Source organism: Lagenorhynchus albirostris, chromosome 2 (assembly GCF_949774975.1).
Source record: "Lagenorhynchus albirostris chromosome 2, mLagAlb1.1, whole genome shotgun sequence".
Classification (NCBI taxonomy): domain Eukaryota; kingdom Metazoa; phylum Chordata; class Mammalia; order Artiodactyla; family Delphinidae; genus Lagenorhynchus; species Lagenorhynchus albirostris.
In genome coordinates, this window is record NC_083096.1 from 143,044,928 (window position 1) to 143,063,181 (window position 18,254).

The 18,254-nt window shown below is 42.0% G+C and overlaps 1 protein-coding gene across 3 annotated transcripts in view; it reads left to right on the top strand.

The window, feature by feature from the left end:
- TXNDC12 (thioredoxin domain containing 12) overlaps positions 1-18,254 on the top strand; it is a 104,101-nt gene that overhangs the window by 19,407 nt on the left and 66,440 nt on the right. Inside the window, exons 6-8 of one of the 3 annotated variants that reach the window (XM_060140081.1) lie at positions 544-627; positions 8,317-8,368; positions 9,397-9,442. In XM_060140081.1, coding sequence (XP_059996064.1) covers positions 544-627; positions 8,317-8,368; positions 9,397-9,442 — 182 coding nt within the window. Of the gene's footprint in view, positions 1-542; positions 628-2,722; positions 3,570-8,316; positions 8,369-9,396; positions 9,443-18,254 lie in introns of those variants that run through there. The other 2 variants (XM_060140084.1, XM_060140082.1) reach the window with 2 other exon arrangements.

Genomic DNA, 18,254 nt, shown 5'->3' on the forward strand with positions numbered 1-18,254 from the left:
TTGTGAGCAGTGGGAGAGTAGTGATCATTCATTTATCCATTTAGCAATCATTTGTGCATCAGCCATATGTCAAGCACTGCTAGGCACTACAGGGACTGAGATAAGCCACAGTTCCCACCCTTGACCCTGTAGTGAGGTTGAAGCAATGGGATTCTATAACAAGAAAAATGTATTTCCACAAACAATTTTATAAAAGATATTTAATGACTACCTAATCTTTGCTCAGCATTCTGCTAGATTCTATGGGGGAAACAAATAAAAATATAGATCCCACCATTATCAAACAGAAAAGAAACATGCCAGCAAGAGGGACCAGCATATACCAAGGCATGGTGGGGAGTGAGGGTAGGGGTGGGTTGTGTTCAGGGAATTACAAGGAATTCATTGTAATTGCAACATAAAAAACAAGGGGTAAGGTGGTGAGATAATGGGCTGCAAAGATGGGCAGGTCTCGTTTTCCAGAAGGCCTAATGTACCATATGGTGCTTAAAGTACCTCTCTGTTGTAACTATTGCAATCCCTCTGCCATTTTGTCTACAATAGATCCCAGTGGCAAGGTGCGTCCTGAAATCATCAATGAGAATGGAAACCCCAGCTACAAGTATTTCTACACCAGTGCTGAGCAAGGTATGGTTATGTTGAGAGAGAAGAGGGAGGGTTGCTGCTAGGTTTCAGTAGGATGAACCACATGCAAGGTCTGTGATGGGAAACTAATTCAACATGTTAGCCGAGCATCTGCTGCATGACTAGCTTTTGGCTAGATGCTGTGTAGAATATAGGAGAAAGATAAGACTGAGCCCCTTCCCTAGCTTTTTATAATCCAGCTGGGAGCTAACTGACCCACAGGAAACTGTTAAGAACTGAAGGTCCCAGAAATAGTCACTTGCCCGTGGACCCACAGTTAAAAAGTCACAGAGCCAGGATTTCAGTCCAGAACTTAGTTTTTTTCCACTGCACTAATGCTATTCTTGTGAGAATTCAAAGAAGGGGAATGCTAACTGTTAGCTGATCTAGTCTGAAAGGTTTCATAGATAGTAAACTTTAACTGGATCTAGATGGATACGGATAAGAATTTGTCTCTATGGACACATATGAAGAGGGCATTTCAAGTTACAGAAGCAAGGGGTGTGTGTGTGTAGGGGGGAGTATAGCCCAACATGGAGAGGGCGTGAGGCATGCTAGAGGGAATGATGACTGGGTTGAGTCCTAGCCGGCAGAGGAATGCGGAAAGCATCATTCGAGGCAGAGGGAACAGCGTCAGCACAAACATGTGAGGGAAGATTGAAATCATAAGTCAGTCGTGCTTTTTTGTTCTCTTATCCTTGAGCACAGTCATTCTAGAGGGAGAGGTTGGAATTCATGCCACGTAATGTCCCTGTTTTCCTTCTGAATTTCTCCCTGCCATCTGTAAAAGAGGGTTGTTTGCTAAGTTGCCATGTGTCTCCCATTGCCATGCTGCCAGGTTGTTGATCACTTTATGTTCTGAGTCCTCGGAACTCTAATTTCTCAGGATAGGGAGAGGAAAGAGATCTGCAGAGGTTATCCTCTCCTTGCCATGGGTAAGGAGAATGTCATCTTTCCTACCCAAATGCCGATCACTGGAGGTTGGTGTTACAGGGAAATTTTCCACATGGAGAAGGGTAGCTGAACTTTAGGTTCCCAACTTTCTTTCTTTTTTTTTGGCTGTGAGGCTTGTGGGATCTTAGTTCCCCGACCAGGGATTGAACCCAGGCCCACGGCAGTGAAAGCACCTAGTCCTAACCACTGGACCACCAGGGAATTCCCATAGGTCCCCAACTCTTGACCCTGAAATTCACCTTCCTTTTAGAATTTCATGAAGTTACCACTTCCATCTTGACACCAGCATCATCCTTTAACACATTAGTCCAAATGTGGACACAGAACCCTTTGCCTGAATTCTCCATGGCTCAGCTGACATGAAACTGGAATATTCAAACCTGGCTTTACTAAAGGCTTGGGCAAAACAAAAGGGATGTAACAAACTATACTACCTGGTTTGCTTTCTGAGATCCACAGACTCTGGCTCAGCCTAACAACTGGCCTGCCATTGTATGGGGAGCCTGTACCAAAACAGCTGCCCTCCTTGATGCCCAAGATAGATGAGAAGTTTCATCTTCCGTCTGACCAGGACCTGCCTTCCAGGTTTCTCCTGTGCCTGAGAACTTGACTTCTTCCATACGTAATTGATACTAGATATGACGACCTCTTTCAGTGAAGACCATCCTCCCTCCATGTACACGCACACACTCACATACCAGTGTAAACTGTAACCTCCACAGGATATGAACTAAATGCAGCGATCCTCCAGAAGAGATGATGGGGATGGTAGGAAGATGCTTTCTTTTCCCTTAGTGTCAAGTGAATATCTACAGCCTGTGACAGGGGTTCAACTCTAATCCTGGAGGGTAAGCCAAAGTAACTACTAACATTTTTTTAAGACTTCATAGTTTATAAAGCACATTTATTATTCATTCTCTCATTTAATTTTTATAATCTGTGTGAAGTAGGTAGCATCACCTTATTTATAGATGAGGAAACAAATTCAAGAGACTTTCCAGGGCTAAAATCCAGAACTAGATCTTGAATCCAGATCCTGTGCTCCTCTTATATTTCTCCTAAAACATAAAAATCTGTATTGGTTGTCACATGTCAGATATTAAAGGCGTGCTTCATACTTTTCCCCTCAACCTTTATTTCACAGTTGTTCAGGGGATGAAGGAAGCTCAGGAAAGGCTGACGGGTGATGCCTTCAGAGAGAAACATCTCGAAGATGAGTTGTAACATGAATGTATCCCTCCTTTCATCAAAGTTACTGTTCTAGAAGGAAGGCAGCAGGGAAGGGAATATTGAGGAATCACTCAGAACATTTAAACCTTGTTCCTGCCTCCATGGGAAGGGGCCCTCTCACTGTGGAAGAGTTCTGCTGCCAGAAGCTGGTCTCCATGTTTGTGATCCAGCAGAGTGTGGCAGACTTCCTTCTCCTGTCCCCTCTCACCTAAATGTCTCTGTCATTGAAGGTAAAGAATGACACCTTTTGACACAAAACTTGAGCCATTTGGAGGTTTACTCCTCACACTGCAGTAGTTGAATCTTTCCATTTCCTCCTGCTTTACTCACCTTAGTGGTGAAGAGAGACCAGAAGCATCTTTTTTATAATGTTAAAATTGCAGAAATAGCTTATCATTTAAAACAAGTCCTAAATGTAAATCCGTAATTCTACCCCACCAAGGAGACCAGCCTGTTTCTTCTCTTTCTCTCCTGGGAATAATCTTGGGCTTCTTCCTGAATCCCTTCAACTTCCTTCCTCTTCTCTGGCTTGGCTTCCCTGTTTGCACGCATGTGTGTGCAGGAATGGCTGTGTGCTTTGGACTCAGCCCAGCTGGAAGCATGCTTTCCCCTGTTACTGTTGGAGAAACTCAAACCTTCAAGCCCTAGATGGAGCCATTTTTGTCAAGTCGTCAACTGTATTTTTGTACTGGGGTTAACCAAAATATATATATATATATATAAATTGTTCCATTAAACTTTAATAAAACTTTAAAAGGAAATGTGTTTGATGGCCTTTTTGTTATTGGAGAATGGAGGGAGGGAGATCATTTAGGAAGAAAACTAACCTTGAGGGCCTAATCTAGGAGCTCTGTCTAGGACTCCTCGTGCACCTGCACCTCCCACATTCTAATAGGCATCAGAGCTCTTCTCTTCTACTTTTTAAATACCTGAATTCCCTCCTTCCTCACTGTCACTCTTGTACAGGGCAGGCCTTTTCTACTTCCTAGACTATTTATTGTTGTAGCCTTGTAACTTGCCTACTTGCTTCCAATATTCTCTCCTGCAATCCATCCTCCTTACTTCCCCCAGAGTGATCTTTCCAAAACACAGATGTGACCATGTCACTCCCCTGCTTAAAGCCTTTCCTGCCACCCTCAAGAAAATAATACTAACATTAGAAAATATTTGGGCCTCAGTATGTGGCAGGCAGTCTTCTAAGTGCTTTATGTGTATTATCCCATTTCGTTTGCCTTTAGTCCTAACAGGCCTATGACAAAGGTACTATTATCATTTCCATTTTATACAAGAATTTGAGGTGTACAAGGAAACCAAGGCACAGGATCAAGTCAAGATCTTTACCATGCCTCTTAGGAAGCTTCTTCAACATCATTTGCTCCCATTGTCTTTGCGTTTTGTGTTGTGGTGACACCAGATTGCTTCAAGTTCCCCTCACAACATGCTCTTTCATGCTTTTTTGTCTTTCCTTGGCTTGTTTCCTCTGCCTAAAACTTCTTTTTACTCATTCTTCACATTTTGAGCCACCTCTTGCAGACCTGGCTTTTCTCAGGAGGATAAAATGCCCCTCTCCCCAATACATCTATCTTGGCTCAGCACTACATTATATTGTGATTACCTGTTTGCACACATGTAGCTGTCATCAGGCAGCCATGCTCTAGGGCAGAGCTATTCCTCTGTCCTGTGTACCAAGGTCTCTAAACAATGTCCTTTCAAGTGAATTGTCAAGCTCTGTTGTAGGTTCTTTTCATTCATTCTATTTAAATCCCATTAATGGTCCTAATGGATAGGTATTATTAGCCTCATTTTATGGAAAAGGAAACTGGAGAGAGAAGTGGCTTGCCCTCAGTTTCTAGTCTAAATACTGGATTCTAACCACCCCTGTCTTATTCCAAACTCACACTTTTTTCACCACACATTACTTTACCTCCTTTATGTTCTAAGGTGTGACTCAGAACAAGAGTTTTCAGTCTGGGGTATGTAAAGACTTTACAAGAAATACATGGGCACAAAATCTTTACTGAATTGATACCCAGGTCTTCATTTTCCCAAAAGTGATTTCCCAGGATTCCTCAAAAAATTAAACAATTACCATATGATCCAGCAATTCCACTTCTGGGTATATACCCAAAAGAACTGAATGCAGGGACTTGAATGGACATTTGCACACCTCTGTTCATAGCATTTTTCATAATAGTAAAAAAGGTTGAAGCAACTTGGGTCCATCAACAGATGAGTAGATTAACAAAATGAGGTATATACATACAATGCAATGTTATGCAGCCTTTAAAAGGAAGGAAATTCTGGACTTCCCTGGTGGCGCAGTGGTTGAGAGTCCGCCTGCCGATGCAGGGGACACGGGTTCGTGCCCCGGTCTGGGAAGATCCCACATGCCGTGGAGCGGCTGGGCCTGTGAGCCATGGCTGCTGAGCCTGCGCTCTGCAACGGGAGAGGCCACAACAGTGAGAGGCCCACGTACCAAAAAAAAAAAAAAAAAAAAAAGGAAGGAAATTATGACACATGCTAAAACATGGATGACCCTTGAAGACATTATGCTAAGTAAAATAAGCCAGTCACAAAAGGACAAATACTGTATGATTCCACTTACATGAGGTACCAGTCAAATTCATAGAGATGAAGACTGGTGGTTGCCAGGAACTAGGGGGGTTGGGTGTTAGTGTTTAATGGATACAGAATTTAAGTGGGGAAAGATGAAAATGTTCTGAAGATGGATGGTGGTGATAGTTACACAACAATTTGAATATACTTAATGCTACAGAACTGTACACTTGAAAGTGGTTTAAATTTTGTTACATACATTTTACCACAGTTAAACAAAAAAGATTTCCCAGGATATGTCATCAAGATGGTTCATTCCCACCTCCCTTATCACTCACTATTCACCTTTCCCCACTTCACAGAAGAAAGGCATACCTCTTACCCTGAATTTTAATATGGTGCATTGCTGTATTATGCAAACACCTCTGGGGTGCCAAACCAAGGTAAATTGAAATAGTACTAAGCTTCCTTGATTAAAGGAAGGCTTTATGTCTTGTACATAGTTGTCATAAGCGTAGTTTGTCAAGAGTAAAACCTAACATTAGAAATGGGCAGTTTGCACCATTTGGAGATGTTTTGAATTCAGAAATGTTGTAGAGTGGAAGTGATGAAAATTTGCTTCTTCCAGTCCCCAGTTATTAAAGAAGGCATTTCTCCTGAGGGAGAGGTCTAAGGAGAAGAGAAAGAAGTTTGAAGTCATCCAAGTGACAAATTCATGACAGGTCTTCACCTCTTAGAATTTGGAATTAGTTTTAGAGTTAGGATTTGAAACTAAGATAGTTGTCATACAGATTCATGTTAACATGTTTATTTGACTTGAAAAATGAAGTTACGTTGTTGCCCCTGGGCAAAGACTTGAACAGATACTTCACAAAAGAAGATATAAGAATGGCCAATAAGCATGTGAAAATGTGTGATATTAGGCAACAGAGAAATGTAGATTAAAACTATAATGAGATACTATTTCCCACCTGCTGGAATTGCTAAAATTAAAAAGACTGTTGATACCAAGTGTAGAGGGAATGTGGAGCAACTAGAACTCTCCAGTTTATTGTTGATGGGAAGGTCAAATGGTACAAACATTTTGGAAAACAGTTTGGGAGTGTTTTATAAAGTTAAATGTACACTTACTATGCAACCCAGCAATTCCAGGATTACAGGATTATGTGATTTATATAAAACAGAAGTCTGCAAAAACAAAAACAAAAACTTGTACAAGAGGGACTTTCCTGGTGGTCCAGTGGATAAGACTCCATGCTCCCAATGCAGGAGGCCTGAGTTCAATCCCTAGTCGGGGAACTAGATCACACACGCATGCCGCAACTAAGGGTTCACATGCCACAACTAAGAAGCCCGCATGCCGCAACTAAAGATCCTGCATGCCGGGCTTCCCTGGTGGCGCAGTGGTTGAGAGTCCGCCTGCCGATGCGGGGGACACGGGTTTGTGCCCCGGTCCAGGAAGATCCCACATGCCGCCGAGCGGCTGGGCCCGTGAGCCATGGCCGCTGGGCCTGCGCGTCCAGAGCCTGTGCTCCGCAACGGGAGAGGCCACAACGGTGAGAGGCCCGCGTACCGCAAAAAAAAAAAATAATAAATTAAATTAAATTTAAAAAAGATCCTGCATGCCGCAAAGAAGATCCCGTGTGCCGCAACTAAGACCCGGTGCAGCCAAAATAAATATTTAAAAAAACCAAAAACTTGTACAAGAATGATAGAAACCTTATTCATAATATCCAAAAACTGGAAACAACCTAAATGCCTATCAAATAAGTGGATAAATTGTGGTATATTCATACAAAAGGTTACTACCCAGAATAAAGAAAAACAAACTACTGATACATAAAACAACATGGATGAATCTCAAAAACATGCTGAGTGAAAAAGACCAAAAAAGAGTACATTTATATGAAGTTTCAGAACAGGCAAAACTTGTCTGTAGTCTGAGAAATCAAATCAGTGGTTACCTGAGATTGGGGGTGTGGGGAGAGGAATTTAACTGCAATGTCACGTGAGGAAACTTGCTGTGGTGATGCAAATGTTGATTGTGATGCTTACCTAGGTGTATGTATTTGTCAAAACCTATCCAACTGTAAACTCTATATAGACATTTTCCTGTATGTATATATCAATACATTTTGATTTTAGAGATAATGAATTACTTTTTTTTTTGGCTGCACCGTGCAGCATATGGAATCTTACTTCCCCAACCAGGGATGGAACTCGTGCCCCCTGCAGTGGAAGCGCAGTCAATCACTGGACCGCCAGCGAAGTCCCAATACATTTGATTTTAAAACGCTTATTCTGGGGCTTCCCTGGTGGTGCAGTGGTTAAGAATCCGCCTGCCAATGCAGGGGACATGGGTTCGAGCCCTGGGCTGGGAAGATCCCACATGCCTCGGAGCAACTAAGCCCACACGCCACAACTACTGAGGCTGTGTGCCACAACTACTGAAGCCCACATGCCTAGAGCCCATGTTTCACAACAAGAGAAGCCACCGCAATGAGAAGCCTGTGCACCACAATGAAGAGTAGCCCCCACTCGACGCAACTAGAGAAAAAGCCCGCGCGTAGCAGCAAAGACCCAATGTGGCCAAAAATAAATAATAAAATAAAATAAATTTAAAAATAAAATAAAATAAAACACTCTAACTCTCCAAAATGAAGTATTTTTAAATGAAAGACTGATGTGGCTGATTGACTTAACAGTGAAGACTGACTTGGCCATTTAGCTAATATATAATACTTTTTCCATAAATTGAAAGACAAGTGTTTCATTAAAATACACTTGAAGCACATGATAAGATGAACACAGTTTATCAAAGCATGTTGCATTGGCAAAGATTTTCTTAGCCCTTTTTGTGGCATTTGGGTTGTGTGGTGTACCTCCAAGGCAAGTGAAAATGTTTGAGCGGTAGTTAATAAGTATTTGATGTCTTTGTGGTATACTTTCCAGAAACTGAGAAAGTGAATGACTTTAATGAATGGGTAACAAATTCTTCCACAAGGTAAGTGTTTTCTATTTCTTTGCTTACAACATGACTAAAAGAGGGCCTAACTGATGTATCAACTGGTATTTTAAATTTTTGATGTTAGGTCACTTGTGATTTTTTGGCATATAACTCAGTAAGAGTTCAAAGAATTTAATGCTATTGCACTAACAAAACTTCCATTCTCATGTACTTATTTATTTGAACATTTCTAAGCATTTATATTTCTAAACGTAATAACTAGTGTTAAGAAAAATTGTTCCGAACTTTTAATGTTATTGTACAGCATTGTAGTAACAAGCCTCCCTAAAGGGTTATCTGACTTTCTAAGAGAATACAAATTAGTTTGATTTACTATTTACTGTTAATTAGGGTACACACATTTTACAACTCTATAGAGTTAGATGTCAATTTATAGAAAACTGATAAGAAGCAAATGATTTCTTTCCCGGGGAGAAGATAACCTCATAGGTTATAGCTTTAATGCCTTTAGGTCATTAACCAATTTTGTATCTGATTTAATAATCTTATTTCAACTTTGAACTGGTTTTGTCATCTTGCTGGTCCTGATTAATAAGTTAAAATTTTGGCATGTGCTTAAAATCTGTCTGAGAATTAAGTTTTTAACATTTTGAGAATACTCTTGATATAAAAAGTAGTTAATGCTGAATCCTGTCCCATTCTAGCCATAAGTAATATTCTCCCCACAGATATATGAATGACATTTTAAAAAGTCATGTCACTAAGATGCAATTTTAATAAAACTTTACTTTTTATGTTTAATAATTATTAACATTTGTAATATTTATTGTTTTGATTGACATACTAATAATTCTTGTAACGATAATTGAATCTGGAAAAAAAATGTTAACTCTTAGATTTTAGCTTAGGTTTCCCTAAAAGTAGGGCCTGAGATAAGGCCTGTACGGGTAATATATTCTAGGAAGAGATTCTCGGGGACAGGAATGAGAGACTGGGGAAAGAGAAGCACAGGAGGGAGAACCAAAATAGGATTTATTATTGAGCTGTTTACCTCTCTGGTCCAGGGTTGCCTCAGAGGAGCTAATTTCCTGGAAGAACGTCGACACAGAGGTAACAAAGAGCCTTGGAAGCAGAAAGCAAGAGATAAGGGAATGCAGTTTTAGAGAGGTGTCCTCAACCTCCAAACGTAGCTGGTTACTACAGTGACAGCCAAATGGGGGGAAAGATAAAGAGGTTGTAAACTAGGGTACAAAAATTGTCTAATGTAACTTAGATTCTTATACTCAAAGAATTTGACTATAAGAATTTTAGCATTTTAATTCCTATTAAATACATACATTTACTATAGAGAGGTATGACATGGTGATCAATAAGAGACTTTAAGCATATAAATGCATTACATTAGCTTATAATTCTGTGGGTGGAGTGAAAGAAATGCAAGTTCAAGAAGAAAGAGAATAATGTAAAATTTCCAACCGTTAAGAAGAGCCTGTCCATGTATTAGTTTTAAGTGGAAAAAAAAATTAAGTGGATAAGGTGGGTATAAAATTCCTGTGGTACTTAGGCTCTAGCGTATACATTTTTTTAAAGTGACATAACAGCTTTTTCTAAATGTTAATATTTACAGTACACCAGAAATTATGTCCTTTGCCGTTATTTAAATGATGAAGCTTTTAGATCTCAAAAGAGTCAACTTAAAAGTACCTAGTTTTGGGCTTCCCTGGTGGTGCAGTGGTTGAGAGTCCGCCTGACGATGCGGGGGACACGGGTTCGTGCCCCGGTCCGGGAGGATCCCGCATGCCGCGGAGCTATTGGGCCCGTGAGCCATGGCCGCTGAGCCTGCGCGTCTGGAGCCTGTGCTCCGCAACGGGAGAGGCCGCAGCAGTGAGAGGCCCGCATACTGCAAAAAAAAAAAAAAAAAGTACCTACTTTTCCAAAATTCTTTCAGGGATCATGCAACCGTAGAAGTTTCAAGACTAAAGGTTTCAAACATTCTTTACCTAGAGATGCAAACATTTATACAGCACTGTGTGCCAGAAACTGTTCTAAATCATCCAGTCGTATTAACTCATTGAATCCTAACAATAACCTGATGGATTTGGTTCTATTGCCATCATCATCATCTCTGCCTTATAGACAGGGAAACTGAGGCACACAGTGGCTAAGTATCTTACCTAAGCTAGTGGGATCAGAGTTGGGATTTGAATGTGGGCAATTTGGCCCCTGAAACCATGCTTTTAACTACTACACCATACTAGGCAATTTGTATTCAAGTCAGCCAACTCAAGGACTGCATCAATGCCTTATGCTGTGTAGCAAGTATACATTTTCAAGCCAACTTATACAATTACAAAAATAGAAACATAATTGTCTATTCCAATAACAATTCCCTTTCAAACTGCCATTCTGCCTGAAGACAGAGAAACCACTTACAGTCAGGTCCAAGCTTTTTTAGGTTATTTGAGGTTGAAACTTGATCAACTTTAGGATTTTTTTTGTCTCTTTTCTCCTTCCCTGGATGGCATTTAAATCTCAGAGAATTATACAGTGTCATGACATCAGATAAGAGACACTGCTCATGCTAGCATCTTCTGAGGTATGATGCATCCTACCTGGTCCTGGCACATCCTTCCACGAAGGCATCTGCTGAGATGTCTATTTTCCTATCAGTCTCCAGTGGTCAGTCCACGCACCCTGCCCCTTTATCTTGTCAGCAAGGCCCCTCCAGGTGGCCCTTTCAGCTCCTCAGCACCACTTCTCTTCCCTTCATTGGGCGGGATAATTGGGCTGCTCTCCCATGCCACTCTAGGCCATGAGCATCAGGGCCACTGATCACAGTTAGGCAGCCTCTCCAAGGATAACCTGTCACTGCTGAGCGCCTAACTTGTCAGCTGCAGCAACCAACACTGAAGCTTTGGACTTGGTGACACAATCCAGAGACTCCAACAGCAAGGTACCTCGTGTCGGTTTGGTTTTTTTTTTCTTTCTTTTTTTTGGCTGTGCTGCATGGATTGTGGGATCTTAGTTCCCCCAATCAGGGATTGAACCTGGGCCCTCAGCAGTGAAGGCACTGAGTCCTAACCACTGGACTGCCAGGGAATTCCCCCTCGTGTCAATTTAATTACACTGGATTCCTTTTATCCTGGATGAAGCAACGATCTGATTTTATTGGAAGAGAGTCTTAATCTGGATTTCCCTTCTGCCAAGCTTCTGCTTTGGTACCACCATCTGTGGGCTTGCTGACCATCTTAGTCACCATCATGCTGTCTCACTCAGTATTGCCTCTAAAGTGCACTCACTTTACAGTGATGCTTTCATGTGAGATTGAATTGGGAACTGTTGGGGAAGAGTTGGCAGACTGTGAGGCCTCCATTTTGCTGGTGTGACTTTGCAGGTGTGATGTGGCTCTGGAGACAAGTGATCTGGCAGCAGCTTCCTGATCCCAGGTTGTAGCTATCGCAGAGTGTTCCAGGAGGACAATGGCTTGCTTATTTCCAGATGGTGGCCAAGATGGTGTGATCCCGAAACCATAACCTGGGAGGGCAGATTCCTTCCCGAGTGATGTAAAACTTTCATTTCCCATGTCGGGACAGCCTAAGATGTCTTGGAGTCATTCCTTGGGGCCCAGTTTAATGTTTGTTCTTCTAGTCATTTCAGTGATTTTTTTTAGTACCTAATTCCCTGTATTAAATGCTTTCTGATTAAAATAGCTAGCATGGTTCCTATTATCCACAATAGAACCTTGCTTATTATAGCGGTGAACTTCCTGATTAAGATATCATATATACAGGTGTGATTCCAAAAATAGCACTTAGAAGTTCTAGATTTGTAACTGGATGTAGTAAATAATGAGACTTTGGGTTGCACTGCTTTTGGTGAGTGGGTAATTGCATTTTGAGTTGCATTATGTTGAAGTGTTTTTTTCTTTTAAGTGTAAATATGGGTAGGCGGGAAATAATATAGTTCAAGTTGGGCAAAGAAATTAGTGTATTATGTAGCCATTAAAAAATTCTTTTTAGCCATTAAATTATCCTTCTTAGATTCAAGAAATCCTTCACCTTATAAATTTTGGAGGGAGACAGAACTCTCTTTCTATTTTAGAAGTTGGAAATACTAGATAATTGCTTTCCCAGCCTCCTTTGCAGCTAGACTATAGGCAAATGACCTAGGCTCAGCCAATCAGATACACCTTCCTGCAGCACAGACAACAGCATTTGCAGGAAGACTGAGTTCTTGGGGCAGTGGTGGTTATAATGCCCACAGTGGTGTCCAGTGTTGGAGGCTAGTGGTTTTCAAGCAGTACAAGTTTAGTACTTAGTGGTGACAGCCATGGTGTCTTCCCCAGCATGTCTGCAATGTGTACCCCAAACCTGGTTCTCCAGCATCCCTGGGTAGTTTATGATCTAGTCAGTGTTATGTTTTTTAAATTAATTAATTAATTAATTAATGGCTGCATTGGGTCTTCGTTGCTGCACGAGGGCTTTTCTCTAGTTGTGGAGAGCGGAGGCTACCCTTCGTTGCGGTGCGCTGGCTTCTCATAACGGTGGCTTCTCTTGTTGTGGAGCACAGGCTCTAGGTGTGTGGGCTTCAGTACTTGTGGCATGCGGGCTTCAGCAGTTGTGGCTTGCGGGCTCTAGAGTGCAGGCTCAGTAGATGTGGCACACGGGCTTTGTTGCTCCGCGGCATGTGGGATCTTCCCAGATCAGGGATCGAACCCATGTTCCCTGCATTGGCAGGCGCCACCAGGGAAGTCCCTAGTCAGTGTTATTTAATAAATTCTTTTTTTTCTTTCATAAGCCAGAGTAAGTTTCTGTGGCTATCCACTGTAATAGTCAACAACTGTTGTCTAGCAAGGTTATAGGATCATTTTCCAAAGTATATTCCACGCAACACTAGTGTCCCTAGAAAGGCATTCCATGGCTAAATAAGTTTGGATAACAATGTATCTCTTGGAATGATTTATAATTAAAATTAATATTTTAGAAATTCTGAGAGGTCTCACAGGAGATTTTTTTTTTGCGGTACACGGGCCTCTCACTGTTGTGGCCTCTCCCGCTGCAGAGCACAGGCTCCGGACGCGCAGGCTCAGCGGCCATGGCTCACGGGCCCAGCCGCTCCGTGGCATGTGGGATCCTCCTGGACCGGGGCACGAACCTGTGTCCCCTGCATCGGCAGGCGGACTCTCAACCACTGCGCCACCAGGGAAGCCCTCACAGGATATTTTTATTTGCTACTAGATGGAGTGTGAAACCAACACATGGAGGGGGGGAAATAATGAGAAAACTGCAGTGAAACACGTTTGGAGCCAGTGGATGAAGTCAACCTTGAATACCACTTTGTGGACTTCAAGATATATGACCTAATATTCCAACAATTTAAGTCAGCTGAAGCTTGGCTTCCCATTACTTGCCATGAAAAGCCATGAAAAACTTCATCTAAGGGCTTTAGAGAGATGGTTCCTGTTAAGGTAATGGGAGGAGATATGGAATTTCGAAGTGAATGAGGAAAGTCTGGCTGAAAAAATCATTTTTGAAAGTTCTCTTTCTAATTCAGACTTGCATGGATGATACAATTCCCCCATATATTTGATATCATGTGCCAATAAATATTGTGATATGCTGCTGGCCAAACTATCATATCTTTGTACATTGCTTTAGGACCCTAAAAGGACCACAACGACTGAAAAGAGGAACTGGATCCTTGTGAACTTTCTTCCAGTGTTCCTTATCAAATAGGTCAATAGCACCACCCTATTGTTTTACATGCCAGAAACCTGAGACCCATCCTTGACTTCTCCTTCTCTTTACTCCTTAATTGTCAATTACTGTTCATTCTCTGTCCTAAATATTTTTTTTAAAAATCCATTCACTCCTTGTTATGGGCTGAATCATGTCCTCCCCCAAATTAATATGTTGAAGTCCTAACTCTCAACCTCAAAATGTGACTGTATTTGGAGATAGGGCCTTTAGAGAGGTAATTAAGTTAAAATGAGGTCATATGGGTGGGCCCTAATCCAATATGACTGATATCCTCACAGGAAGAGATTAGGACACAGACACACACACACAGGGAAGACCATGTGAAGACACAGGGAGTAGATGGTCCTCTATAAGCTAAGGAGAGAGGCCTTAAGAAATCAACCCTGGGACTTCCCTGGTGGTCCAGTGGCTAAGACTCCACGCTCCCAATGCAGGGGACCTGGGTTTGATCCCTGGTCAGGGAACTAGATCCCACATGCCACAACTAAGAGTTCACATGCCGTAACTAAAGATCCAGCATGCCGCAACTAAGACCTGAAGCAGCCAAATAAATAAATAAATAAATATTTTTTTAAAAAAAGAAGAAGAAAGAAAGAAATCAACCCTGGTCTCAGAATTCTAGCTTCCAGAACTGTGAGAAAATAAATTTGTTGTTAAGCCACCGAGTCTGTGGTACTGGATGATGGCAGCCCAAGCTGACTAATACACTCTTCTTCATCCATATCATCACCACCATAGTCTAAACCACCAGCATTTGTCACCTAGACTTTTAGTGTAAGATCCATCAGGGCAGGGCTTTTGTCTGTCTTGTTCACTGCTGTATCCTCAAAGCCTAGTATAGAATCTGGCACGTGGTAGGCATTCAATAAACACTAATGAGATGGCTAAATAAATGAATAGCTAGTTAGCTGGTTTCCTTGCATCCATCCTTGTCCCTCTCTCCACATGTTCTCCACAGGGACTGCTCTCTTTAGAATAGAATTCTGGTTATATCATTTCCCTGCTTGAAACTCTTCACTGTCTCTCCTCCATTACTCCCAGGATAAAGTCCAAAATCAATAATACTGTTTAAGTGAGTGGTATAATTTGGCTCTCAAGTCTCTCTCCAGCTTCATTGCATGTCATTCTCTCATTCTGTCACATATTCCAGCCACATTTGTTTTCTTTCCATTTTTCAAAGTTCCTCATGGTCTTTACACATGCTATCCCCTCTACTTGGAGTGTCCTTCCCCATATTTTTGCCTAACTCATTCTTCAGAAATCCCACCTAAATGTTGCTTTGTAAAATCTTCCCTGATCATGGCACCAAAACAGCTTTTTCTTTTATCTCTCCCATTACTTTTCCTTCAAAACAATGATCACAATGGTAATTATTGGTATGGTTAGTTGTGTAATGTCTGCCTTCCTTATCAGAGTGTAAGTTCTGTGAGAATGGGGACTGTATCTGTTTTGCTTATTACTGTATTTCTAGTGCTCAGTACCTTCAGCCATGCCTGGTATACCATAAATGAATAATTGTGTTAAAGCATGGGCACTGTTAATTTCCTAGGGCTGAACATTTTATTTTAGCTATCATGTACCAACTGCAAGCCTAAGGTCCAGAAGTAGTATAAAGGAGGGAGTGATTAAATTCCCTCCAAGTAAGGATGAGATGGATACAAGGATGAGTAGGGAGGAGTCTTCTTGATAAAGGAGGGGTATTCAGGAAGGCACTCAATGTAGAAACAAAAGCCTATGCGAAATGCTGAAGTATAAGGCAGTTTTTATACTGCAGACTTACAGTATAAGTTATTCTGTATGGCCAGAGAAAAGGACCAAGGGGGTTGGTGGTGGGAGATAAATCTAGAGAGAAAAGGACCAGGTTGAATTTGTTAAGGAGGTTGGATTTGATTCTATCATGCAGTAAACATCACCAGCTTTTCCAGTTCTTTCCTTTGTTTAGGTCTGCTTTCTCTCTTACTATCCATGGATATTTGTGAAAGTCACTTAACCTAGCTGAGCTTCAGTCTCCTCTTGTTGAATGGTTGATGAGAGACATGAGATAGTGTATGGAAGGCACTTCAGAAGGTTTCTGGAATATGGTAAGTGCTTACCAAACGTCAATTCCCTTCCTTTCAGCCCCTATGTTCAAGCTGATGTCAGCACCATGACTGCTGGTCAGTCCAGCGAGATTGCAGTTCCCCTTTAGAGCACAAGGGGGAGTATGAGACTGAACCTTTGCAAAGAGTCACAGGGCATCTTAAGCAGCATCCCTCAGCAAGCCCTCTGAGAACGAGGAAACAGATGTTTTTCCAAAATTAGAGAGGCAACCTGACTTATTTTATAGAGTCTAAGCGAGTGCAACTGTTCGTAAGTTCCCTAGACATGTATCTGAAGGGAGAAATCATTGGCAAGCATGATATACTTAGTTATGAGTTGTCAGATCCCTTAAAGTATCTGATGTCATTGAATTGAATATCCTATTTACCACCCCCTAATTTACATACATTATCACTTTTAATTGAACTCTCTTAAGGAGCCAATGAAATAATTCTCATCCCCATTTTACAGATGAGTAACCTGTGTGATCAAGAGAAATTCAATCACATAAGTAGCAAATGGTGAAGGTTGGATTTGAACTTAGACCTCTCTGATTCCAAACCTTATGTCCTTTTGATTATCCCACACTAGTTTACTTCAATTTCTTTTGAAGTCACTGCACCAGCTTTCTCTCTGGTCTCCTTGTCCTCTGTATCTTGGAACCTCTGATCCATCTCCATTCTATAAGCTGAGTTCTTTCTAAAGTGTAAATTTGGCCATCTTACCCCTGGAGAAAGCAGTAACGGCTTTCTCAAAAGTAACGGCTCCACATTGCCCTGATCTTTGAGTCCATCATCCTTAGCATGGCTCCCCAGGCCCTGGCTGGCCTCTGGCTCTGACCTACCCTCCCACCTCACTCATCACCTGTACTGTGCCCATCATGTCTGTGCTTCCAGAGACCTACAGTCCCTGATGTTCCCTGAAGCCTTCATATAATTTCATAACTTTGGGCCTTTGCTCATGCTGGTCCTTCTACCTGGGTTCCTTCTCTGTGAGTTTAACTCCTACTTATCCTCGAAGACTCAGCTTAAGTCTCAACTCTGCATCCCAGGACCTGCCTCCTAGCATGAGGCCTAACTCTGAGGCTCCTCCCCGTTGATGTGTCCCACAGTGAGAAAACAGCCATGTCTTGCCAAATCCATTAATGTGGCTGATTTTAGTCTTGGCTTCCCCTACTTTCAGTAGCTGAGAAACCACAGGCTATTTATTTCTTCTTCACATCCAGGATGGTATGAATCAGTCCCCACTTCATATGTTTACTGTGAAAGTTAAATGAGATGGTGGATGTAAGAAACCTTTTGTGAATATTTGTATGCCTATTTATTCAGCAAATATCCCCTGACCCCTTCTAAGAATGATCCAGGAGGTCATGTTGGGTTGCAGTTTGGCCTATGCCTTTGTGAACGCAGAACAGTGGGTCTTACAGCCTGCTATCCTGCACCAGACCCTGAGCAACTTGGGTCAGGGACCATTTGTTATCCACTTGGGTGTACAGCAGGTGCTCAGGTGATATTTGTTGTGTGAGTGAGTGAGTGAATGAATGAATGAGTGAATGGTATTCAAGGTAGTGGGAGAAACTGAGGCAAATTCATGGAGATGTTACGAGCAGGTCACCCTCTGGGAACCAAAAGTAGTTTATGCTGTTGGAGCTTAGGGCAGGATGGGGGAGTGCCCAGTAATGAGGCTAGAGGGTAGTTGAGGCCAGACCACAAGAGGCCATATGTGCACATTAACAGATTTAACCTGGGTTAGGAAGAGTCCTCTGCTGCAGTATGGAGTGTGGATTACAGGGGAAGTTTGGAGGCTATCGTGGGGATAGGACAGTGAGAAAGCTGTGGCCGCGCAATGGAGAGCTCTCAGGAAGTATCACGGACAGGCTTTGGTGAAGGATTGGTAGGGTGGGCGAAAGAGAGGGGTGGTGGGTGGGACCTGGGTTCTGAATATTCACATGTTGAATGCTTCGTGTGTGTGTGTGTGTGTGTGTGTGTGTGTGTGTGTGTGTGTCTCAGACTCCTCCCCTGCTGACAGCGGTATGCCCTGATGATGGGGCAGTGTCCTCAGCGTGCATTTTCATTTATTTTACA